The sequence below is a fragment of the Labeo rohita genome, unplaced genomic scaffold (assembly GCF_022985175.1).
Source record: "Labeo rohita strain BAU-BD-2019 unplaced genomic scaffold, IGBB_LRoh.1.0 scaffold_1082, whole genome shotgun sequence".
Classification (NCBI taxonomy): Eukaryota; Metazoa; Chordata; class Actinopteri; order Cypriniformes; family Cyprinidae; genus Labeo; species Labeo rohita.
The window spans coordinates 1-27,737 of record NW_026127211.1 but is presented as its reverse complement, the minus strand read 5'-3'; the positions used below and the strand labels follow the sequence as shown (position 1 = coordinate 27,737).

Here is a 27,737-nt window from a genome sequence, read left to right as displayed (position 1 = left end):
CTACTGTACCCAAAAGCCTAACATTTTTAAAAGAAAGCTTGCAACGTCTCAAAACTGTGACAAAAATGACAAATAATCTCATTCTAAACAAATATGCAAAATTTAAGAGAGACTGGGCAAAAATAACACTATAATAGTTATGATGTTTAAAATCTCAGTGTTTGTATGAGACATTGCATGAAATTGCAATAATAACCACTAGATGTCAGTAGAAGACCACTAATGGGCTTATTCAGCTGAACACAACTGCTTTTAATAGGTTTGATGATCGATTAACACTTATAAAATCACTGTTATAACATTTAAAATCACATTTAGGCAAAGCTTACAATTTTGTTCATACAGACATATGTTTTTTACAATTATGCCACATTATGATTACAGTGAAATCTGAAAAAGACACAAACTGTTACAAAAAGACACAAACTGTTACTTGCAAGTACAAGTGTTGGGCCATATCATTTATTTCATATATCTGTACAAGAAAATGTGTATGCATGTATGTCTCTGTGAGTGTAAACATGTTTATTCAGTATTAATATATTAGTTTAAACTTTTCGTTTCTGTGTGTGTATTTCTGTGAGCATATTCTCCATTTTGGATGTGTTTTACTGTCAGCCATGAATCCAGGTTGGCCTAGACCCTAAGCATAGCACCTTAAAGAACTTAAAATGCTCGAATCCCGGTAATTGCTGCTTGCAGCTATATTTATTATTATTATTATTATTATTATATTATTTTAGTAAAATACATGGTAAATTCACTTACCTTGCAGCAAATTCCTAAATGTCTTAAATATTCCCTAAACACGTCCAAATTTCCTGACCCCGCCTCTGCTTCAATTTTATTGGTTGAATCTGTAAATCAATAATTTTCCTTTTTGCCCTCAGAACATTTTTGAGTAACTAAAACTCCTATCTGCGCATTAGCATGCAGTGATACATAAACAGCTGTTATAACTACAGACGTAAACTCTCTAGGCAAGAAGAAGGGTACTCAAGTCCACTCCACAGAGTGGTGACCATGAGGGTAGTGTGACAAGAAGGTCCAAGTGTATAAAAATCTTCTGCCCAACAACTGCAGACAGAAACCCACATCACACAATTACTAGGAAATTACTGATTTCCTGTCATGTCCTTTCCATGTTTTATCCATCAACTGCAATTAATGGGCAATGGGCAGATAATTCTCACTGCAACACGCAGCATGTGTTCAGCTCCTGTGGGAGTTAAACACACTCCGCCCACATGGCATACTCAGAATATGGTAACCCATATTGCTATCGCTGCGGCGCCAAGGGAGCAGTTGGGGGTTTGGTGCCTTGCTCAAGGGACTCAGCTCAGTCATGATATTGAAGGTAGAGAGAGCGCTGGTTATTCACTCCTCCACCTACAATCCCTGCCGGACCTGGGACTCAAACCCGCAACCTTTCATCGAGGAATTCCTTGAGCTTGCCAACCAGCTGAGCTGGCACGACGCTGCTCTAGGTGTGTGTTTTCAGCTGGGGCTGGACCATGAGACTCATTGGGATCTTCCCGTGTGTGTGAGTATCCCCTGATCGAACTGATTAACCTCGTCCTTTATTTAAACGGTTCTAATTTCGAAGTGAAAGAAATAAAGGAAGGTTCCAAGTCTCGTCGTCCAGCCCCCTCTGGAACACGCCGCATCGTACCAGTTCACGCCTCGCCAGAAACCCCCACATACCGCACCTATGGCTCGGACCGCCTGCCCAGCCCCAAACACCCCCACATCCTCCAAAGCTCCATCTGCTTCCTCAGCCCAGAACCGCCGTCTGTGACTTGCTCAAGCCCGCCAGCCATGGCTCGCTCAAGCCGCCAGCAGCCGCTCATGTTCATTGTTATCACCTGTCTTTAAAGGCTGCATTGAATTCAATGTTTGTCGTCCGGTCTCGTCAATGTGAACGTCAATATATGCGTGGTTTTACCCTGTTCAAAAGAGTGTTGTGGTCAACAGTGTCAAACGCAGCAATAAGATCCTGTAGCACTAATTCTTCCTCTCCTATAGTAGAGAATGTGTGGAATTGTTCCCCAGGAGATCTATAACGCACTCTGATGCAATATTGGAGCTGACGGCTGCATGGTTACAATTTTATTTCTAAGTAAAGTAGTTTATAAAGTCATTAATGCTTACTTGTTGGTTCTTTATTTTTCGTTTATTTAGCCACTGTAAATAAAATGTCAAATAAATACCTAGGGTTATGTTTGTATTCTTCTAAAAGAGACGAAAAGCAAGCCGATCTAGCAGTTTTTAATGCTTTTCTATAGGATATGGTACATTCACACCAAGCGGTACGAAAAACCTCTAGTTTTGTTTTCCTCCAGACAACATTAACATCAATTCCATGTGACAGTATTACAGTAAATTTAGAGTATGATTTCGACAATGAGTAGATCCTGACACATGTTGTCTAACCCCAATAGAGTTCAGAATGTCTATAAAAGCTGATCCCAGTGCATCTTTTTCATTATCAACATGGATGTTAAAATCACCCACTATTAAGACTTGATCTGCATCCAGCACTAACTCAGAAAATCTTTAGGAAGGCTGTATGGTGCCCTGGTGGCCTGTATACAGTAGCAAGTACAAACGTTACGGGGGATTTATCATTAATGCTTGTTTCTCTGGATGATGTTATATGAAGCAGCATTATTTCAAACAAGTCATACTTGAAGCCCTTTCTCTGAGAAACACTGAAAATATTGCTATAAATTGTAGAAACACCTCCCCCTTTACCTTTTAGACACGACTCATTTGTATAACAGTAATTTTGGGGGGTAGACTTGTTTAAAATAATGTAATTTCTGTCAAACAGACCACATCTAGGTTATGATCAGTGATCATATCATTTACAAAAAGTGCTTTTGTAGAAAGGGACCTGATATTCAATAAGCCAAGCTTTATCATTAAGATTATCTTACGATAAAATATATGTCCCTTACACAAACACCATTCTCCTATATCACAGCCCAGTGAATATTAATAAACAGTGCCTGGAAAACTAGAGTTACCTGTAGAGGTTTCGACAAAAGAAAACACAGACACACTGGACAGCTGAACTATTTATTTATTTTTAATATATATATTTTTTTCAGAATGTTCACTATTAGTATTCTGAAACTTCAACATAGATTGACATGAAAGGGCACATTAGCAGTAGAGACATTTCATATAGTAAATGTCATTATAGGGCATTCAAAACACAGCATAACAGAAAGACACTAGTGGCACCCGGCAACAAAGTTACTGATGGTGTGTCGTGAATCCTGTCCGGTCTGCCTGCCACCAGAGGTTGCCTGTACATTTCACTAACATTTCACACCACACAGACTGTTGGATCTCACCCTGGACTACGTATCCCATGACCCATTGTGCTGATTATTCATACACACCTGTGGCCAATCAGAGACTATATAAGCCATGGCCCTAGCTTGTGCACCATTTATTCATCTTTGGGTCAAGATTAATAAAAGCCCTACTTTTGCGAAAACCGTAAAAAACGTAAAATCGTAAAAACCACTGCAGAAATATTCTCTAGACAGTGAATATCAATAGCCACCAAAAGAATGAAATTCCGACTTGCCGTTGCATAGGAACGCCAAAACGTTTGAAATAGGCGGGGCCACTTTTACTGAAATGGCTATAACTTTTGAATGGAATGAGATATATTCACCAATCTTGGTACACATGCGTATGGGCTCAATCTTTGGTCAAATAAAAAAAAACACAAGTGCCTATGAGGACCTTCACATATCTCAAAAAACATGGCCACCATTGACAAAAGAATTTTAACAACCTACTAGGCAAGGTTAACAGAGGCTGATCGGAACAAAACTCAGTGGGCACGTTCGACCCATGGCCCTAAAAGTCTGTAAGAATTTTGAAAGAGAAAGAGAATTTATTGTTTCAATGATTTATTGATGTATTCATTTCACAAACTGCCATAATATGGCACTTACAGCATATGCAGTATACTACAAAGTATACAGAAATTAGGTAGAATTACCATGCTTTCACTGCTAATATATAATTCCAAAACTTGTCATTATAAAACAATTATTTAACGTCTGTGTATTAATATTTGAGAATGAAAATGAAAATGTTATTAATATAACAGCATCTTTTTTCTTTTCTTTCCTGGTTTCCTTTAAAAACTAGCAAACCACTTCAAGCAGATAAAGCTTTTTAGCTTTTAAAGCTAAACATTTAGTACCAAGTCAAACTTGGTAGCATGTACAACTTCATTATATACATTTAATCCCCATTCTTAAACAATGTATAAAATAACATAATCCCAAAAGAAGAAATATATTAAGGGTAATGATCACAAGCATAGGAGGAAAAAGTGTTAGATTGTTAGATTTTATATATATTGATAGCTTGAAAGTTTGTGAACCTTTTAGAATTTTCTATATTTTGGCATAAATATGACCAAAAAGTTAATCAGATTTTCACACAACTTTTGAAAATTGACAAAGAGGACCCAATTAAACAAATCAGATGAAAAATATACTTAATATATACTGTCATTTATTTATTATGAAATTTCTTCCAGTGTTAAATATTTGTGAATTGCAAAAGTATGTGAATCTCTAGGATTACCAGTTCATTTTAAGGTAAAATTCGAGGCTATCTGTTCAGAAGTGTTTTCAGTTAATATGATGACAATTAGGTGTAACTGAATTATGACACAAACAAAGGAGATCTCTGAGGGCCACAGATTAAGAGTTGTTGGTGCTCATCAGGCTGGAAAAGGTTACAAAACCATCTCTAAAAAGTTTGGACTTCACAAATCCACTGTCAGACAGATTGTGTACAAATAAAGGAAATTCTACACCACAGTCACCCTACCCAGAAGTCAACCAACAAAGATCATTCCAAAGCAAGATAATAGTGTCTGAGGTTGCAAAGAACCCTCTGGGTAACTTCTAAGCAACTAAAGGCCTTTCTCACATTGGTTAATGTTGAAGCTTATGAGTCCATTATCAGGAAAACAATGAACAACCACAGTGTGCATGGCAGGGTCGCAAGGAGGAAGCCACAACTCTCCAAAAAACACTGCTGCCTGATTGCAGTTTGATAAAGATCATGTAGATAAGTCAGAGGCTATTGGAGAAATGTTTTGTGGACAGATGAGACCAAAATATAATGTTTGGTTTAAATAAAAGCTGTTATGTTTGGAGAAAGAAAAATACTGCATTCCAGCATAAGAAGAACCTTATCCCATCTGTGAAACATGGTGGTGGTAGCATCATGGTTTGGGCCTGTTTTGCTGCATCTGGGCCATCATTGATGGAACAATAAATTCTGAATTATACCAGCAAATTCTAAAGGAAAATGTCAGGACATCTGTCCATTAACTAAAATCTAAAGAAAAAAGTGGGTGATGCAGCAAGATATCGGCCGCAAGCACAAGTCATTCTACTAAAAAATGGTTAAACAAGAACAAAGGTAATGAGTCAGAGTCAAAGTCCAGACCTTAATCCAAATAAATTGTTGTGGAAGGACCTGAAGTAAGCAGTTCATAGGAGGAAACCCACCAACATCACAGGGTTCAAGTGTTTCTGTACTAAAGAATGGGCTAAAATTCCTTATGCAGGACTAATCAGCAGTTAGTTGATTAATGTTAGCTGGAGTTATTGCTTCAAAAAGGGGTCGTAACAGATACTGAAAGCAAAGATTCACAAAATTTTACACCTCGCAAATATTTAACACTGGATCATTTTTCTCAATAACTAAATGACAAAGACTAAATGACTTTCAAGCAGCACTGTATATATATATATATATATATATATATATATATATAAGCTGTAAAAACATGAACTGAAGAGTGAAACGTCCCTTGTTCCATGTGAATTGTACTGCATGCTTTTTCCTCAGTCACTCAGTTGTTGTAACAGGTTCTCAAGCTCTTTAATGTCTTCAACAACATCTAGAGAAGATACATCAAAGAATTGCAATACACTGTATATTATGTTAATATAGCAGCTGCACATAATGAATTTCAAATGGAATGTCTAATTAGTGTTTATTTAGATTTAGTTACTTTGAACAAGACAAGGTTCTCTCTTACCCAGTTTGATTTTGCCAGTTTTTAACAGCAAGAGTATTGATCTCTGTAGTCCAGACTCCAGAGTATCTTTTATATGTTGCTGTTCAAAGAACACATACACTCAAATTTGTTGAAGTTAAACAATATTTTATATTTCAAAATGCAAAGTTTATTCAGATATTTAGACCAATTTTATTCATCATCATAATGAATTTCATGATCATAGTCGTGGAGAAGTTTAAACATTAAATAAATGAAAAGCTCCAGACAAAAGAATACTCACTACTGTAAATGTAAAAATCATCATATGTAAAGTATTCTGAAACAAATACCTCCAAATCTCTGAACTTCCTAAGCGCTTCTGCTTTTGCCTGTATGAACATGTCATGTTTTAAATTATCAATTGCTTCTGTTAGGGTATTCTGCATTTTCTTCATGGATCCAGTTCCAGAGAACTTCGCAGCTTCTAAAATTAGCAACATTTTGTATTTATTCATTATATAACCTTTCATTTATATAACTCATTTGATTCATATTTATTATGCAACATAATCATGTAAAAAAATAATTTAAAAAATGTGTAGGTTTTAAAAATTATTTACTGTCTTTTTTGACAGGAGGTCTCTCTAAAGCCTGCTACAGACTCTGAAATTTTATAAGATCATGAGATCACACTGTGTGTCATGGATCTAATAAACTTTGGTACGACATGTATTTAGATTGTACGACGATGGCAAGTTAGTAAATGTCATTACTCTTTTTGGCCTCTGTGGCATTTAACTTTTAGTGTCACATCATGTTGAACAGTACATCATTATGATGTATTTTCATTGGCTACTCAATAGGTGTAGATTGTAGGATCATGCAAAATTTCTGACACTGACAGAAAATAATCACAGGCTAGGCTGTCTTTGACCGCAAGACAGTGACAATGGCTTTCTTTATATTTCTCTCACTGTATGACATAGGACCACTGTTTAGGAGCCATGACCATGATTGTTACACGATTGTCGTCTTTCATCTGGGCCAGCCCAAAATCACACAGTGTGAATATTTACAATATATATAGTAACATAAAGGAAACATAGCACACACTTAACCAAGGACGAAACAAAAACATAGAGTATATATGCAAGGGAAACTAAACAGGACACAATTGTGACTATTTTAGAAACAAAGGAGAACTTTGTTGAGTAACTACAGAAACTAATGAGGGAGGTACTAAACTGAAAACAAGTTAAACAGGGAACATAAGATACTACAGCAGAGCACAAGGAAAAGGCAAAAACAAGGCATAAACCTGATAACAACGTACCATTCATTAAAAATAGGTGACTACATTAGTTAATATGAACTAGCAATGAACAATTAGCATTTATTATTTTTATTTAATGTTAATGTCAACATTTGCTAATACATTTTTATAATCATAAGTTGTATCTGTTAATATTAGTTAATGCACAGTGAACTAACATGAAGGAACAATGAACAATTATATTTTTGTTAACTAATATTAACAAAGATTAATAAATGCTTTAAAATATATTTTCATTGTTAATTCATGTTAACAAATGTATTAACTGATGTTAACGAACATTAATGAAAAAAGATATTACTTAGATCAAACAAAATTGGTCTGATAGTCTATAAATTGTAAGTAATCACTTACTTTGATAATAGGGAACCATTGCATCCTTAATTGTTGTTGTGATAGATAAGGAGATTTTCTTCTTTCTTTCAATAACTTCTCTTTTGAGCCTCATCTTGAGTTTGATTTCCTTTTCAGAGAATTGAAGTAATAAACAATGTAACAACAGCATTTAAATTGAAATTTTGACATGCATTGTGTTAGAGGTTTTGAATTTAACAGCTACTTAATGTCACTATGTAAACAGGTCATTTTAAACTGTGCAGCAGTTTATATTTAAAAATATATACAAATATTTGTGGGGCCAAGCACACCAATTACAAATATGTTAAAAGGAGATAACCTACAATTACCAATGACCTTACAGAGTGTAGCTCGAACTGTAGGGATTAGTGATTGGTCTTGCTTTATTGTGCTATGGTACTGTAGCATGGGGTTTGGGGTTTGTTTTTTTGTTCATGTCTTTTATTTTGGAGTTTAGTCATGGTCCCTGTTTAGTCATGTGATTTCCTTGCCCTCATATATTCCTGCTATTAGGTGTGTTCTGACTCAGCCGGCTGCTCTCGAATTGCTATCGTGGTACTTTGATGCCACACATGACAGTCGCAAGGCGTCGGCGCTACCTCAAGTCGGACAAAATTTCTAACCGGCATACACTGCTTCAAGTCAGAATTGAATTGAGCTGTGCAGCACTGCGTTAAGTCGGACACACCTAATAGCAGGAATATATGAGGGCAAGGAAATCACATGACTAAACAGGGACCATGACTAAACTCCAAAATAAAAGACATGAACAAAAAAACAAAATCCATACCCCATGTTACAGTACCATAGCACAATAAAGCAAGACCAATCACTAATCCCTACAGTCCCTGACTCAGCCAGCGGAGTTTCTTCAGAGCGGCTGCAGGAGTTCTGATGATGACACAACTGTTTCACGATTGGCCAGATTCACCGCATGACAACGATCATGTGTGTTTCGGGTTTATTCTAACATCCTCAAGTCTGAAAATGCTGACAAATCTGTTTTTAGAACAGTAAAAGTGTTTTTACTGTAGTCACAATGTTGTATTGAGTCAGATCTATCATAAAACACTGCTAAAAGCATATATAACCCCACTTTATTACTATTTAAACAGAATATGTCTATGTTAAACATTATTCTTGTTCAGATGGCATTGTATTAAGCAGCATATGAAAAGTGTTTCTGTTGCTTATGAAAACGCATTTGAAACGTCTGTGTATTTGACAAATATTGCATTTAATTCACTTCATCTGTGATAGAGTAAGCAAACACCGCGAGAGTGTCTCTAACGAGAGCAGAAAGTGTCCGACTTTACAGCTCCGTTTTCAACTCCGCCTCCGACTGCTCTCGGCTACTCTCGTTGACCGCCGTCTGTAGCCGTAGTTCATGTCAAACACACCTAGAGGTTCCTTAGTTCATGTGTCATGTTTTCATTGGTTCAATGTTTTGTCATGTGGTTCTCAGTTCTGTTGATCCTTATTGTTTACTATAAGTAGCCCTCATGTAGCCATAGTCTCTTGTTATATATTAAATATTTGTAACCCTGCTGTTGGTGAGTGATTAAGTCTGTTTCAAGCCATGTCTGTTTCAAGTCAAGTCTTTGTTTATGGTTTGGATTGTGGATTTCACCAAGGATATTGGTTCAATAAACTGCACTTGGGTTCTACAACTCGAAATTACAGGCACATATTGAGGAGCGAATTGTTGGATACCATTCAAAAGCACAAATCAATATGTAGATGGGCATAAGCAATAGCAAACTCATATTTGAAATGAACAAATGTTTATTTTTCAGCTTTTTTGTCTGCTATAGACATTTGTTATTTGATTCAAAATGTTCATGCAACATTTTCATGTATGCAGATGTTTTATAAATTGTTCATAGGGAATGTTTGATATCCCCAGGTTTCTTGTTTTCCCACTAAGATCTGGTAATACTGCTCACCTCTCTTTTGATGAAGTTGTCAATGTGATAAATCATGGAAGCTCTGGAGGGCTCAGTGTCACTTTGGATAATACTGAATTTTTCAATCTGTTCTTGCACTGATTTCCCTGTTTTACAATCAACTCTAAACCAACAGAAAACAAAAGAAAAATGTGCAATGCATATTGAATTGCTTTTCACCTTTTTAACTTATATTAATATATAATTATACTATATATTTAAAGTTTTCAACTATTTAGCAAAACCAAGTAAAATAAGTTTCAAGTTTGTATTTTAAATATATCTTTCACCTACTGACACTCATGTTCTGATGAATAAACTGTTGACCTTTACAGTAGTCAACATCTGAAGTGGATCAAAAAAGTTCATGAAAGTTGTCCTAAGACAAGAATTGGTATTGTTTTAGTTTTAGGACAACTTTAATGAAAAATTTTGATCCACTTCAAATGTTGACTACTGTATATTACTTCCATTACATCTTTTAGCTAAATAAGGCGATAAAACAGAACTTACGGAAAAATTGAATCAAACTCCTCCTCAATGTTTTTGTGCATGTGTTGGGCCAATTCCATGTTTAGATCCAAGTCTTTACTCCATGCATTTGACCAGTGGTAGCCATCATTTTTACACAAAGCCTTCAGGATTTTATGGAATCCTCCTTTGCCGTGAGGTAAATTCTAAACAATCATGCATAAAATATTACTGCAGTTAATTATAATAATATTAATAATAATGTAAATATAATAAAAAAAGAAAATCACATGTTTGCACTACATTTAAATTAATCAAAAGCACACTTACAGGTGATATAATGGAACATGCACTGGTACTACATAATCTCTCTGACTCTTCCACTCCATCTGAGAGACACTTTTCCAGAACACAACAAAGCATGTCAAACTGCCAACCTAACTTCTCCAGTGCCTTAAATAGGTTCAGCTCAAATTTTTCGTGTACCCCTGTCTGAACCTAAAGAACACCGAAACAACAGATTAATATAAATCAATAGATGTCAATGGATATTAAATGGATATATCATTGTCAGCTTTTTGAAAACATAAATAACTTGTACCACATTGCCTGTCTCCGACTGCACACTTTTGATCAAAGACAAAATTCCCTTTGCTTCATTGACATAATCTCTGGCCAGGTCTTTGTTGATACTGCTGTTAAGATTCTTCAGGACATCCTGTAACTTTGGGATTTCTACAGGTTGTTCAAATTAATTTTAATTAAGAAATATTCTGAATAATTTATATGAATATTTCCTTCTAGCTTTTAATAGTTAATTTAAAAAGTAAAAGTTATTTTCCCAGAGGGGATACTTTACCTGTGTCACTGTGTTTCATGCATAATGTTTTGTCAAAATATGCCCTTGTGCTTACAGTAAAAATGTTCAGAGTCATTTTTTTCTATAATAAGAAGAACAACACATGAGTCTATATATAGTAAAAGAAGCAATGTCTAAATGTATATATGGTGCATATAATAACATACCTTCAATTTAGAATTTTCAAAGCTTTCTCTCACTGTCTCTTTGGAAGAGATGTTCCTCTTACGTATACATGCTATTTTCTGATCCTGAAAAATGAGTAGCAGTACAATTATAGTAAGGTTCCATTTGTTAGCATTTATTATTCTTAATGATAATTTCAACATTTACTAATAAAACTATCCTTTCCCAATTTTTTTTCTTTGGAAAAAAACTCCCCAGATCTAAGTCACATGTATGTAATTGGTAAATACATTTTAGATACATTTTTGTCATTTTTCAAACCTTGTCTGGTTTTTCCTCTTCACTTGGCCATTCATTTCTAAAGAAAGAAAGAAAGAAAGAAAGAAAGAAAGAAAGAAAGAAAGAAAGAATGTTATAATTTTAATTAAGCGTATAGTGTTAGTTCTGGCAGGTCATGTGAGTCAAGCTTGCATCAGCTGACTTTTAGCTGATCACATCTACTTACAGGAATACAACACCTATCACGGCATTCCTATAAAAGCTCTATTCAGTATTATTCAGCAGCTTTTTTGCTTGCTCAGGAGCAAAACACCCTCCTCCATCCCCAACTCCTCCTTTTGCCACAGTCAGGACTTCTGATATTCCTCATTAAATCCGACTCCTTTTATCTGAATAATGTGTAACACTTAAATATCATTAGGTACATTAATGATATCTGCTTTTTTCTGTTCTGTGTACCCTGGGGGTTATTACTGCTGCTCTCCCTGCTCATTTATTACAGGCTAGGGTTAGGCTATTGGCAGGGAGTTTTTGCCCAGAACAGAACTATATTGCCAAACCAAACTGTATGCTAAGTGTCTGTCATTTTGACGATAGTGGTCCTGACATTACTATTTTTTCCTTTTTTTTTTTTAATTTTATTTTTTATTGTGTTTTTGTACATTTAAATGCACTTTAATGGTTGTTCAAGATACAAGGTTTATAAAGAGCGTTTACTTCTTACCTAATGTATTCTTCTGGATCTATATCATCAGTCTTGGTAAAGATGAAGTTAATGCTTTTGCACTCTCCTGCTTGTGTCATGTAGTAAACACAGTGTTTTAATATTTCCCAGGGGTCTTCATCAGTAGTGCCTCGGTTGATGGCACTTATGATCCACACTATAGAGCACTCTGCTAGTTTCTGTCGAATTAAAAAAAGAACACAATGTATTTCAAAATCTGTTTTACTTGATTCAGTCCACTTATTATTAAAATGTGCTATTAACGAAAAAAAAAAAAAAATGCTTATATTTACTGATTTCCATAGGCTGTCTCTAGTCTTGTTGCAGTCTCCAGTCCCCGGAATATCAACAAAGACAATGTGCTCTAGGAGTGGGTTTGGAACCTTGATCGTTACACTCTTCACAATGGGCCAGTACCAGTTACCAGGATTTGATCTACTATGCTGTATGAATTGTGAAATCTCCCTGGCAAAGTTGGAGCTCTGTTAAACAATCAAACGATGCTGAATAATGGAACAGACATTTAACTTTGTAAACTTAAAATGTCAAATTCAGATTTATTTTATTTGAATGATTTTAAATATTTTATATGAAATCAATTTTGCTTTCTAAAACTTACATTCATATTTGAAATTGTTTTCTTTTTCATAAGCAAAAGTTTTTCAATTTCAGCAGATTTAGCATCTTTTTTGAGCTCATCCAGTGTTTTTTTAAATTTATTAGCACCATACAGTGCAGTGATCTTTTCTATTGCAATTTTAGTCAAGTCATCATTTCTTTCCTCAGTTTTATCAGACAAATCTAATAAAAGATATTTAAGTTGACTGTCCCACTCCTGCAGAGATACAAGATACAAACAGCAATACATTTCACAATGTAGAATTATTACCTTCACCTCACAAGTTATTTTAATAGTCTTACTAAAATAATCACAATATGATGAAACTGAAAGTGAAACCTCTTTAGTAATGAATTCAATCTCTGCTGTGTAGTCAGAGTCACTCAGATTTCCTTCCACTTGTGTAGTAATGGCTGTACATGCACCAGAAGAACCAGATGGAAGTAGATATCTTTCTCCAAGGACTGCATTTAGAAGGGAGCTCTTACCTTCTCCAGATCTTCCAAAAATTCCTATGGTTACCTTCTTCCTGTTTGTATTGCATTTGTACATCATATCCATATTTAAAATCTGGTCTCTGTACATAATGATATAAAGAAGTATCTGAAGACTGTTTCACAAAAAATAATTTCAAACTAACACTTTGATCAACACATAGAAACAATGTTCAAAATTGATTAACACTTACATGATATAGGTTTTTAAGTCAGTTGAGTCTTGGATTGAAATATTTCTTTTTATTTTTTTAATCATGTCCTTTGTCTGCTTAATGATCAAATCTGTGTAGGAAAGTGAAGAGAATTCACAGTGAAAATGTTTTGAGGACTCAAAGAAACTGCATTATATAGTAGTGCATTGTCAGTGGTATAATGGTATAGAACTGTCCACTTGGACACAGATGCCTCTGTTCTGCATGCAGAGATTGTGGTTCTCCTGGTGAAAGATGCAATCGAGCCGGTCCCTCAAACCGAGATTAAATCAGGGTTTTACAGTCCCTATTTCATGGTACCCAAGGGTTACGACGTATGCTGGATCTCTGTGCCTTGAATTGGTCCTTACACAGGCTACCGTTCAAGATGCTGACAGTGAAGAGCATTCTCTCCTGTGTTCACTACCAGGACTGGTTTGCAGCCATCGACCTGAAGGACACCTTTGGAGTCAGATGCGGCTCAAATCACTGCCCGCTGTCCATATTCCGGGGGAGCTGAATCGTGCAACTGATGCACTTTCACGACAGCACACTCTCCCCTGGAATGGCAACTCCACCCACAGGTAGTCCAGCTCATCTGGAGTCCATTCGGCGAAGCTCAGATAGATCTGTTTGCTTCCCTGGAATCCTCCCCTTGCACTGGCACTCAGCTGGCCCCGGGGTCTTCTCAAGTATGCCTTTCCCCCTGTGAGCCTCCTTGCACAGACTCTGTGCAAGATCAGGGAGGACGAGGAGCAGGTTCTGCTGGTTGCGCCTTATTGGCCCACCCGAACCTGGTTTGCTGACCTCATGCTCCTCGTGACAGCCCCTCCCTGGAAGATTCCCGTGAGGAAGAACCCCTCTTGGGATCTCTCTGTGGTCCTTCTAGGTCTGCAGAGAGCTCCCTTTGAACCGCTTGCATCAGTTGATCGCTTTGCATCAGCTCCTGATCGCGCTCACTTCCATCAAGAGGGTGGGGGACCTGCATGCATTCTCAGCCAAAGAAATGTGCCTTGAATTTGGTCCGGGTGATTCTCACGTGACCTTGAGACCCCGGCCTGGTTATGTGACCAAGGTTCCCACCACTCCCTTCAGGGATCTGGTGGTGAACCTGCAAGCTCTGCCCCCTTGGCGTTGCTGTGTCCCGTTCGTGCACTAACAAGCTTCAGATGCTCCGAACAGCTCTTTGTTTGCTTTGGAGGTCAGCAGAAGGGGAATGATGTCTCCAAGCAGAGGTTGGCTCATTGGGTGGTAGATGCCATCACCTTGGCGTACCAATGCCAGGGTGAGCTGTGCCCCTAGGAGTTTGAGCCCACTCCACTCAGAGTGTTGCCTCCTTCTGGGCGTTGGTGCGTGGCGCCTCTCTAGCAGACATCTGTAGAGCTGCGGGCTGGGTGACACTGAACACCTTCGCAAGATTTTACAGTCTTCGCGTAGAGCCAGTTTCTTCCCGTGTGTTAAGGTATCATCAGGTAATTTGCGGAAGGACGGCTCAGTGTTGGCTTGTTGAACAATTCCTTATGGATCTGTGTGCCTTTTTCCCAGTTGTTCCCCTTGGTGAACTCTGGGTCCTACTTGGCCCCACAGTCTTGCCCCCTTGCTATCTCTTTCCAGTTATATTTTCTTTCCACATGACTCATCCGCCCCCCCAACGGTTGCTTCAGATAACTGGCATCCCTGGTGGGCCCACTATCTGGCTTACAAGGCGTTGGGAAGGTTATGTGCAAGCTTCATTTGTCCTGACATGCTCGCCTGTCAACATTTGTACCTCAACCACGTAACGCAGTTCAGGATTGTGGCATTTTCCAGAGGAGACCCCAAATACGTCAGTTATGACGTAACGTCATAGAGTACGACTGAAGGGGAACGTCTCGGTTACATCTGTAACCATTGTTCCCTGAAGGAGGGAGCAGAGACGTTACGTCATAACTAATAATAATTCCACTCGCCAATTTTCATTGGCCTTTTTCAGTTAACTCAGAGGTGATTGGGCTCCCAAATAAGTCAGTTATGATGTAACCTCTCCTGTTCTCTCCTTCAGGGAACGAGTGTTACAGATGTAACCGAGACGATGCTGCACATTGGTGGTGGACGAGGAGATAATGCCCTCACAATGTAGAGCGCTTTGTGTGCTTAGAAAACCAGAAACGCACTACATAAAAATAATGAATTAGTAGTAGTAGTAGTAGTAGTAGTAGTAGTAGTAGTAGTACAATACTGCCTTTTTCCTCCAATTTTTACTCCAAGATAAGTTGACCACTCCTATTGTTAAATGAATACCTAATAGTTTTTAGATCTTAATAAAAAATATTGCTTCAGGCATTGATGAATATATAATGACATATATAACAAGTGCTAAATGATGTCATAGTTCAAAAGTGATATACATGAATGTGCAAATACAACATGGCTTTCTTGATTCTCTCCTGCATGTCATGCATATCAATAACATTGACAATAACATTATAAAAGAGAAGATATGGTCCACACTAACATCCATTGCTATGCTGTTTTGTTGTTGTTATCAGTGGTGCTATTTTAGTGGGGGGAAAAAAGAAATAAAAATACTTGCCTGTTCTAGGTTCCTGTGAACTTTTAGTAGGTCGCTTTGCACTTGAGCTGGATGGTTCATTACTACGCTTTCTTTTAGAACCTGTCAGAGAATTTATAACAATATTTTTTATTAGAATTTAATATATATTTTTTTAATAGAAAGAGAAAGTATTTCCTAAAAAATATATATATATATATATATATATATATATATATATATATATATATATATATATATATATATATATATATATATATAAACAATACACTGCCCTCCAAAACTTTGTAAACACCCCTGGCAAAGTGTGGTTTTGGACGATATCAGCATAAATTCTTATCATCATTTTTTGGTGCAAATAGATTAAAAGTAACTTGACATTATCATTGAAGACCAGCAATAACTATTTTCATTTTGATTACATAATAATGGCAATATATACATGTCAAAGTCAGACATGCCCCTTTGCCAGCTGTGATGCCTGGTTACTGGTTTAAACTTGGCCCAGGTTTTTAAAAGATTTTTGGGTCAGCACACCCTAATAGCTTCAACAATTGATTGCAATTAAGTTACAATGAACCAATTATAACACAATTTAGGTCAGATAGTTTACAGTTAGCTCTTGCCAATCAAATGACTTGTTTGGCCCATTTTATAGAAAGTTTCCATGTGTTTCTTGTCAACATGGCCATGTGCAAACAGCTTTCTCTGGAAACACATCAGTCTGTAATAGTTCTAAGGAATAAAGGCTATTCTATGCAAGATATAGCCAAAAAGTTGAAAAATTCACTGAAACGTGTCCACTATTGCTTGGAAATAAAAATACTTGCCTGTTCTAGGTTCCTGTGAACTTTTAGTAGGTCGCTTTGCACTTGAGCCAGATGGTTCATTACTACACTTTCTTTTAGAACCTATCAGAGAATTTATAACAATATTTGTTTATTTATTTATTTATTTATTTTTATATAGAAATAGAAAGTATTTCCTACCGTGGCTAGTCATTGTAGAGTAAATTATTGTGGGGTGAATGATGCCTAGAAAAAAGACAATAAAAAATTATATATATATATATATAAACAACACATACATTATCATATGACTGAGACTGTGCTTTATGTCAGAGTGGGGCACAGTTTATATTTAATTCTGATGTGAACTATTGTCACACCCCTGGACTGTTTGTGTTGGTTTCTCCCTCATGTGCCCATATTTGGTTTTTCCTGTTCCTGCCCTCATTGTGTCATGATTAGTTAACCTTCTATCAACTGTGTCTTAATTCATTGTTATCACCTGTGTCTTAATTCATTGTTATTACCTGTCTTTATAAGTTACATTCAGTTCAGTGTTTGTCATCCAGTAACGTCTATGTGAATGTGTTGTTACCTTCCTGTTGTGACTTACCCCTCTGTGGACTATAATAAAGACCTTTGAACTTATCATTTTTGTGTCCGTCAACATGTGTTGTAACAACTATAGTCTTTAATCTTGATTGCTTTGATAATTAAGTAATTTATCAAATGTTTAGTCTCAAAATGGTAGCAGCAAACATATTGTAATTGTAATAAATCTGAAAACAATTAGTATTGTGTCTGTGTTTGTATTAGTGCCATGTCTTTAATTATGAAATGCATTATGCTGCATTCACGCCATGTTGTAATTACCGTAACTCAGAGATGACAGCACATGACATTTTACTCAGAGCTTTCCATGTTGTCAAATTCTGAGGCGATGATAGTGTTGCCATAGAAAAGCATAATTCAGAGTCTGTGGATGTGAACAGCTCCGAGTAGAACATCACATGTTGTCACATGTTGAAATTACGGTAATTACGATATGGCGTGAAGTACTTATTGGTCCCTTTGTCTGATGTGTCCCACCCTGACTGGTTTAGACTGGTTCAAACTAGTTTCAAGCACATGTTTTTGCACCTTTGAAGGGCACTGCAGGAAGCAGTGTTGTAATTACCGTAACTCAAAGATGATAGCACATGACATTTTACTCAGAGCTTTCCATGTTGTCAGATTCACATGGTACAACTGTCACTGGTCCAAGTCGTAACTCTCAGAACATTCCAAATTTACAAGTTGTAATTACGAGTTCAGGCGCATGTGAGGGCTTTGGAGCTGATAGTGTTGCCATAGAAACACATAATTAATCTTGGGTACAATGTAACGTTTCTCATCTCAGAATAATGACATGGCATGAATGCAGCATAAGTCTTGTTTGCTGTCATGTAGAGGTGCGTTCACGCCATATCGTAATTCCTGTATTTACGAGATTCCAAATTGTAAAAAGTGTTCACGTCCTCGTAGAACTCATAATTACAACTTGTGAACTGGGAGTCTTCTGAGAGCTACGACTTGTACCACATGACCGCTGTACCACCTGACCAACACAGGTTCTGTTTAGGCGATGATAGTGTTGCCATAGAAAAGCATAATTCCGAGTCTGTGGATGTGAACAGCTCTGAGTAGAACATCACATGTTGTCACATGTTGAAATTACTGTAATTACGATATATTGCGTGAACGGAGTATTTTTCCTTGTGTCATGTACTTATAGGTCCCTTTGTCTGATGTGTCCCACCCTGACTGGTTTAGACTGGTTCAAACTAGTTTCAAGCACATGTTTTTGCAAGTTTGAAGGGCACTGCAGGAAGCGGTGCCACACAAAAAAATAAATTACAAGATAACGAGAAAAAGATGTTGTTTTTTCATTGCTCTATTTAGGGTATTTAAACCTCTGGAGTTCACACCTCAAGGTCTCTTCTCAGTGAGTGGGGAATAGCGACGCAATACTTCTAATTGAATTCGCCCTTAGTCCATTTATAATCTAGTGTTTCACATGGTCATTTGTTGGTTATTGTTAGAGTTAGGGTTAGTTTGCATGCTGTGTTTGGTTTCATGTTTCAGGGTTCATGTTTATTGACTGTTTATCATAATTTCATCTGATGTACTACATCCTGCACATTTTAACTTAAACACACAATCTGTACTTAGATCCTTTTTCCAATCTGATCTGTCATCTTTGATGGCAAAACATTACAGTTACACTAAAATTTGGGTAGGAAAAATCAGTAGCAAAAAGAAAATGTATTGCTATGTTACCAATTAAAAAGATATAAAAATGCAAAAGGGCATGCCATACAAGGACATGAATAAATATAATAAATACAACAGTTAACCATACAGTACAATTAAACAAAAATAATAAGTACTTACCCTGCAATGAAATCACAGGTTTTCACGTTCAGTATCTGTATGAATGCTGCTGGCAAGATTTTATGAAACACATGAGGGTGGAGTTTGAGGAGTGGCACTGGACTCAACGTGGTTGGGATCCACTGCCTCAGAGTATTAGTAGACTTAGTTTAAGGTTAGGCTAGGTAGCAGGTTCACGTACTTGCAAAGTTACTTATAATTAGTTTGTCTTTTGGGGAACCATCAAAATGGAGTGTTAGCATATATTTAGCATACCACTAATAATAATTACTGCTAGCTGACATGCAGTACCATCAAAATAATCAAACTGGTATCAAAATCATAATCAAAAATGTGTCATATTACACATTCATCTGCTCTGATACCTGATCTAATGGCTCTTTGAGAAATATTATTAGGGGCCAAGCACTGCAGGTGCACCTATTATATCCGTTGGCATTCTTCTTCTTCTTTTTCTTCCACTCTTGAGTCTATGGCAGCCCATAGAACCTGGCAGTGGTCACATGGTACAACTGTCACTGGTCCAAGTCGTAACTCTCAGAACATTCCAAATTTACAAGTTGTAATTACGAGTTCAGGCACATGTGAGGGCTTTGGAGCTGATAGTGTTGCCATAGAAACACATAATTAATCTTGGGTACAATGTAACGTTTCTCATCTCAGAATAACGACATGGCATGAATGCAGCATAAGTCTTGTTTGCTGTCATGTAGAGGTGCGTTCACGCCATATCGGAATTCCTGTATTTACGAGATTCCAAGTTGTAAAAAGTGTTCATGTCCTCGTAGAACTCATAATTACAACTTGTGAACTGGGAGTCTTCTGAGAGCTACGACTTGTACCACATGACCGCTGTACCACCTGACCAACACAGGTTCTGTTTAGGCGATGATAGTGTTGCCATAGAAAAGCATAATTCCGAGTCTGTGGATGTGAACAGCTCTGAGTAGAACATCACATGTTGTCACATGTTGAAATTACTGTAATTACGATATGGCGTGAAGGCAGCATATTTCCTTGTGTCATGTACTTATAGGTCCCTTTGTCTGATGTGTCCCACCCTGACTGGTTTAGACTGGTTCAAACTAGTTTCAAGCACATGTTTTTGCAAGTTTGAAGGGCACTGCAGGAAGTGGTGCCACACAAAAAATAAATTACAACGAGAATTATAACGAGAAAAAGATGTTGTTTTTTATTGCTCTATTTAGTGTATTTAAACCTCCGGAGTTCACACCTCAAGGTCTCTTCTCAGTGAGTGGGGAATAGCGATGCAATACTTTCAATTGAATTCGCCCTTAGTCCATTTATAATCTAGTGTTTCACATGGTCATTTGTTGGTTATTGTTAGAGTTAGGGTTAGTTTGCATGCTGTGTTTGGTTTCATGTTTCAGGGTTCATGTTTATTGACTGTTTATCATAATTTCATCTGATGTACTACGTCCTGCACATTTGGAGTTAAACACACAATCTGTACTTAGATCCTTTTTCCACTCTGATCTGTCATCTTTGATGGCAAAACATTACAGTTACACTAAAATTTGGGTAGGAAAAATCAGTAGCAAAAAGAAAATGTATTGCTATGTTACCAATAAAAAAGATATAAAAATGCAAAAGGGCATGCCATACAAGGACATGAATAAATATAATAAATACAACAGTTAACCATACAGTACAATTAAACAAAAATAATACCACTAATAATAATTACTGCTAGCTGACATGCAGTACCATCAAAATAATCAAACGGATAATACAAATGTGTCATATTACACATTCATCTGCTCTGATACCTGATCTAATGGCTCTTTGAGAAATATTATTAGGTGCCAAGCACTGCAGGTGCACCTATTGTATCCGTTGGCATTTTTCTTCTTCTTTTTCTTCCGCTCTTGAGTCTATGGCAGCCCATCTCATTAACCAGTCTCAACATTAACCATAGCAAGTTTCAAGTCTCTAACTCAAACCACCACTTATCCAAAATTTCAATAATGTTATTCTAATAACTTTTGAACCGTAAGGCACAGAATGAAAATTATTTTTTTCCTCTGAATCCTTGGGTCATGCTGAGTCGAATAAAGTCCAAAATTTAAAAATCGTAAGGTTTAGTTTTTTTTCTATACATTTTTTTTTCATAAAACCTACTTTTTCAAACTCATCCTAGATGGTTTGTCTGATTTTCACCAAAATTGGCTCAGATCATCTTCAGAGATCTCAGATCTCTGCAAAGCTTTGACATATCGACACCAAATTTTATATGTGCTATTGTCACCACACTTTGACCAAGCCACATCAATTTGGTAACAGTGCCACCTATGGGTCAGAAGTAATACGCCATTCACTAAACATTAATAATGAAATTTACAAAAATGCTAATAACTTCTGTTTACATTAGCCTATTGGAATGAAACTGATGCCAATAGATTCCTTGGGTCAAGTCGAGAACATTGATACCCATTATGCCAAAATTGGCACCCATTATGCCGAAATTGGCCAAACTTCCTGTCCACCATTTTGATTAATGTACAAAACCTACTTTTTTGAACTCCTCCCAGACTGTTAGTCCGATCTTCACCAAATTTGACTCAGATCATCTTCAGACCATGCTGGCAAAAAGTTATGAATTTCGTGTCGATATACGAAACCGTTTTCGTTTAGCGCATCAACAAATTTGCTGGAAAGATGCCAAACTACATCTGAGGCTGTATCTCTGCAAAGCTTTGACATAATGTTGGCAAACTTTGTGTGTGTCATTGTCATTTCACACAGAACACGTCACATCAATTTGAAAACAGCACCACCTGTTGGTCAAAAGTGATAAGCCATTCAATTTTATTACGATTGGTTGTATTTATGATTTTTCAGCCATTTCAACTGATATTATCCTAAAATGGCTTAAGTTACTCACTGTTGTAGTCGGTCTGCTGCTCCTTGCCGTGCTTAACTCCTCATTCTGCCTCTTTTGTGCTTGGCCCCGCAATTGCTGCTTGCAGCTATATTTTATAGTGTTCTTTGTCTGTTTGATTGTCTCATTAATTGATCTTTACCATACATCTCATCATAGTCACCACTAGTAAGCTACCACTAAATATACTGTAAAAACTTTAATTTGCTGTAAAGTTGCTTTGCAACAATATGTATCGTGAAAAGCGCCATACAAATAAATTTGAATTGAACTGAATACTGCTCCTGAGCTGTATTCAAAATAGTGTGGATTTAGTGTCCGTTAAGGGCAAAGCACTTTGGCCTGTTTAAGACCTGGGACAGTTTTGTGCACTTACTTCCTGTCGCGCGCACACTCTTTTAAGTGGCCAAGACCGCAAGTGAGGGTATTTGGACAAAACAAATACGTCATATTTGAGTATGTTCTTATTTGTAGCTTTAGTCATGTGCCTGTTTGCTCATTGGTTGGTTTGTGTCATGTGACCTTCATTGTTTGGATTATATAGCTGTCATGAATCTGATCCTGGGGGATATTCCAGAAAGCTTGGTTAACTTACCATTTGGTAAATCATAACCTCTGGGTTGATTTACCCCAAACCCGCATACCATGAGTATGTCGGTTTCAAAACACCTGAGAAGAGTAAGTTTAATCAACCTCCTATTGGTTACCCAGAGTTAATGCACATGCACGGTGCATACATAAAGACGTTTTCAATGGATCGCCGATTTCACGAGTCAAAATGGAAAATCAAAGTGAAAAAAAAAGAGAGCGGCATACTTCACAGAGGTGGAGTTGGAGGTTTTAATGCACGCATATGCAGAATTCAAGCCAATAATAATGAAAAAAAGCAATACGGCTGCATCGGCTAAAGAAAGAGAGTTGGCTTGGCAAAAAATAACGGACAGAGTAAATGCGTGAGTGTATTAAATTGCAAATTTGATATCGCCTCCCCTTTTATTATAATGCAAAATAATTAAACACCCTTCCACATCCTTTTGACTGTTAAATCACAATGAAAGCATTTACTTTTCCTGCCATGCATTTCTTTAGGTTAAAATAACAATGTATATTGACTAGGAATATATGGTTTCTTATTTAATAAGGTGTAATCCTTCTTGAGCCAGAAGAACTTTAAGCCAAGTCAAAATGAAACATTCTGCAAAAAGGTAATATTTGATTACACAATTACTGAACTATTTATTAAACACGATTTAGTATATTCTTTCTCTCAGGTAGCTAATAGAAAGAAGGCTGAAGCCTGTCTAACTGGCGGGGGCCCACCACCACCTCCCCTCACCCCATCTGAGGAGCTAGCTCTGTCCGTTAATAAAGGGTGACCAGTGGTTACTGGCATTCCAGGGGGCACTTCATCACACACACCATGCACCACAAGTAACATGGTGAAATGTAAGTTTACCACTATGATTTGTTTTCATTATATGACTTAATAAATTACTATCTCTGTCACTTAAAGGCTTTCTAAACATGCTTAATGTTTTTATGCAGGCTTACTTTATTGAACTGCATACGATGTATAGGCTACTGTGATCTTAGTTGTATTGCTTTGACATGTTTTTTTTTTGTTTGTTTTTTTGTTTGTTTGTTTGTTTGTTTGTTTTTTTGTTTTGTTTTTTTTCCTGCATTATTAGCTTTTCTTTGATAATATTGAGAATTTTATTGGTTGTATTTTCTTATAGATACTGATAGAGGGATCGTATTATTGGAACCTACAGAAAGAACACAGTCTGTCACAGTTGTAAGTGTTTTGTTGTCAGGTACCTTTAGTTGCTTTTAGATATTTATTTTTATTTTTTTTCCTTTTTGCCAGATAATCTATACTTGCATATTTCCACTGAAGGATGAAGATGATGAAGATGACGATGAAGACACCACATCTGCTGTGACAGAAGTGGACAATGCTGGTAGATCCACTGAGGTATGATGCATACCATTATAATGTATGCCCCCTTTTTACATTAGAGTAACAAACTGTCATTGTCCTTTCACAGTACATACCTGGGGATTTGCCCACAGATGAAGGTCCTTCAACCTCAATGCACAATCTAAGCAGTGTAAGAATTTGTGTGCAGTTGTCCATATTTTAATTTTATTGTCTGACAGAATCTCATTTATTTATTTATTTATTTATTTGCCTTCCTAGTTGCCAGCAAAGGAGCTGTATAAGGTCCATCTTCAAAACCAAATAAGAAAAAGTGACATGGAGATGGACCTTATACAGCTTCAAATGGGAGAGAAAAGGCTATCCATTAAAAAAGCAACACTAGAAATTGAATTATTGGAGCATCGCCTTAAGGTGAGAACTTGTGTGAATATTAATCTGTTGCATGTTAAAAGTGTTGTGTATACTTGTAGTGTAACACATTTTATTTCATTTTACTTTCATTGTTTTTCAGGAAATAAAGAAATGAACTGCACAGCAGACCAGTGCAAACAATGTAATAAAAGTAATTTTGACGAATCCTGTCTCTCAAAAGTCTTCCATCTCTGTTGTGTGCAAAAATCTGTAGGGGTTCCTCTGGGCTATCTTCTTCAATACAAGGAGGGTGGCTCTCTCCTCTTATAGTGGCAATGTTGTGAAGCACAACAGAAGCCACTATGATGTCACATGCCCTCTCTGGACTGACCCAGAGCCCACGCAGACACTAAAACCTAGACTTGAGGATCCCTATGGTCATCTCCACCTTGGCCCGTGTTCGGCTGTGAGCCAGGTTAAAGCATGTCTGTGCTCCAGGATCACGTTCAGGGTAGGGTGTCATTAAATAGGGCAGACAAGGGTATCCTCTGTCCCCCAGCAAGTAACCATTGTACTGTCCTGTAATGATTCAAGTGTACAATACAAATATAGTAAAAAGAAAAAAAAAACATTGTATAAAGCAAAACATACCCTGCTGAAATGTCTGGCATAATGATGATTCGTGCAAAATTCTGGCATCATGCACAGATCCTGGCCATTTTACCTCAGCATTAGTAATGATGTGGGTTGCCTTACATACTACCTATAGTTAGTGGAAAAAAGTAATGAGTTTAATTATTTTAACAAGGCAAAAAATTAAGTTGTTACCTGCACACTGATACTATGAATAGATTTCCTATCATTTATTGAAGGAGCTTTAATAGGAATGTGGGTGCCATCAATGCACCCAATTACATTTGGAAACCCTGAAATAGAAAGTCATATATGGAAGTATCAAGTGTGTGTGTGTGTGTGTGTGCAGGATGAATACATATATAGATATAAATAGTATGACTACATATTAAATATGCGTCATAGATTTTACTACAAAGGACAAACCTGTCACTCTGTGGAATTCCTCTTTAATAATATGCAGAGGTTTATGGCTAGGGAACTGTACAAATGTGTGTAAGAAGTGTTTAAGTGCCAGACATACTGTGCGAACGGCTGTACACACAGTTGCCTTTCCCACATGCTCTGCATCGCCCACATTGTACAAAAAAAAATGCTCTGACGCAAAAAACCGAAGTGCTATCCACAGAATGTTTTCTGTTCTAAGCGCAGGTTTGCAATATGCGGTTTCAAGAGATGTGTTAAATAAATTAACGATTCTTTTGAAAACCGATAACGCTCTTTCAAATAATCATTAGGAAATGAAAAGACATCAATACGCGGTCTTATAACTCTCTCCCGGCGAAAAAAAACCTTGTATAATTTGTGCCTCCACATCCACAGGATCGTCATCAAAAGGGCACGCCATGCTCAGTAACCTTCTGAAACAAACTGAGCCTGGAACATAACCTGTGTGGCCCAAAGGCACTACTTGACAAAGTCAAACAAATAACTTGAAATATTGATGTCGACTACACCACCTAGGGCCTGTTACCCCAGGAACTGAAGTTAGATTTTCTCCAAAGGTCACGCCAGTTCGTTATTTGAAAAAATGGTCAGAGACGTAAGTTCCCCATAAAAGCACTTTTATTCAGTCAAATAAAATCAAGAAATACTATAATAAAAACACCCATTCCCTCACTGAAACATCCAACTCCCCACACTTATACTACTACAAGTGGTACACAAAACTTGTAATAATAGAAGAAACAAAAACAAAGAAAAAAAGAAAACAACATAAGTTGGAATACAATTGAGCCAAATGCAAATGACAACAATGAACAACAACAACAAAAAAAGTTTAATACAATGCTCAACAAACTATATATCACACCATGCAGGGCTGAGGGACAGCTGCTTCAGGGAACCCTGCCAAGACAAATCAGACCTCAAGAAGACTGAATCCCACACCCAATACTCACACCCAACCACACCAGTGAGACACTGCACTCAGGTGACGGGGCACTCCCACTACCATGGCACCAGGAAACCCAAGTGGTCCTCAGCTCCTGCATAGAAACATAAGGCAGTTAAACAAAAACAAAATAAGAAAAAAAAAAAAAAAACAATACAAGTAATTCCAAACCAATTAACAACAAATATTTCTAATAGAAAAAAACAAGAAAAACACAATCTGGCACAAATGGCTCCAATACACTTAGACAAAATTAACAAAAAAACAAATTATGCCAGATTAATTAGATAAACAAACAGTACAAAATTAAAATAAACCAAGATTCAACATGAGTCAGTGAAAACAAACACCTTGACAATAAAAATACAAAAGAAAACAGAAAAAAAGGCAAAGGAAAATTGATTCAACCAAACAAATTAGTAATGACACAACTAAACAAAGCAATTGTTTAGACTCACAAGCGGAGCCAACACAATTATAAGAGTAACAGACGACACTCAGACTTATCAGAAGCAGCGAAGCACAAGACAGATGAGAAACAACAGGGTGAAACAACAGCACTGCCCAGACCACTGCAGAACATTACTTCACATTAACTTCACAGTACACGGCATTCTCTGCTAGATCAAAGGGGACAACTACATGTTACGTCAAAATAAGAAATGCATTACCTCATGACGAGATGAAGAAAAATTACTCATACCCACCATGAAACAGACAATTTCCTTACGTAGTGAACACTCTGATGCACTGACATTCCCGAACGCCAGATATCACAGACTCTGCAATCATATGCCCCGTAAATACACATACGCTGTCAGACTCGCTGTAATCGACGATAAACACTCACCAGTCTGAGCAACCATCCAACCCCATCTTAGCCAGCCTTATCGACTCGAATGGTTAGCCCGCTACCTAATCTGTACTAATATAACAACACAAATAAAAATTACAATTCCTACAAAAAGAATCCAAACAAATGCCTCACGCACTTACCTCTTCCTGCAACTATCGAGCCCATTCACCAAAGCCTGAAAGGGGCGGGTATTACAATCATGCACGTCCCACTGCACGTCTGAGTCACTTAAATACCCTCTTCCGCTTCTTAATAGGTCAACCTAACACTTATAGCCAATGGGTGACCACTACACCATACCTCACACTACACCTGCTACCAAGCAGGTTATCTTCAGAGAGTAAGTTGCTATGGTTACATACATACCCAGAAATTTACCTCCGTTTTTGGAACCGAAAGTTGAGGTTATCCACTAACTTACCCTTAAACTT

The 27,737-nt window shown here is 37.0% G+C and overlaps 1 protein-coding gene across 3 annotated transcripts; it reads right to left on the bottom strand.

Moving 5' to 3' along the window:
- Positions 1-3,915: 3,915 nt before the first annotated feature.
- On the bottom strand, positions 3,916-19,298 carry LOC127157477 (nuclear GTPase SLIP-GC). Of its 3 annotated transcripts, XM_051100740.1 has the most exons (20): positions 19,230-19,267; positions 16,998-17,042; positions 16,839-16,919; positions 16,030-16,110; positions 13,458-13,548; positions 13,109-13,346; positions 12,770-12,985; positions 12,444-12,632; positions 12,151-12,329; positions 11,469-11,505; positions 11,189-11,272; positions 11,022-11,103; positions 10,764-10,897; positions 10,493-10,660; positions 10,205-10,368; positions 9,692-9,815; positions 7,743-7,851; positions 6,406-6,539; positions 6,095-6,173; positions 3,916-5,953 (listed from the first exon to the last, which is right to left on the bottom strand). In XM_051100740.1, the coding sequence occupies exons 2-20, from the start codon at positions 17,008-17,010 to the stop codon at positions 5,898-5,900; spliced, it is 2,259 nt and encodes a 752-aa protein (XP_050956697.1). In that variant the 5' UTR covers positions 17,011-17,042; positions 19,230-19,267; the 3' UTR covers positions 3,916-5,897. The 3 variants fall into 3 exon arrangements, with proteins under 3 accessions (XP_050956697.1, XP_050956695.1, XP_050956696.1); XM_051100738.1 differs by having other exon boundaries at positions 12,770-13,346; positions 19,230-19,298; XM_051100739.1 differs by lacking the exon at positions 16,030-16,110 and having other exon boundaries at positions 12,770-13,346.
- Between the last annotated feature and the right edge of the window lie 8,439 nt (positions 19,299-27,737).

Coding starts and splice junctions, on each gene's coding strand:
- LOC127157477 (XM_051100738.1), bottom strand. Junction 12,633..12,769: donor AAACAATTTCAAATATGAAT/GTAAGTTTTAGA, acceptor ATTGTTTAACAG/AGCTCCAACTTTGCCAGGGA. Junction 11,506..12,150: donor GATCCAGAAGAATACATTAG/GTAAGAAGTAAA, acceptor TTCTTTCTTTAG/AAATGAATGGCCAAGTGAAG.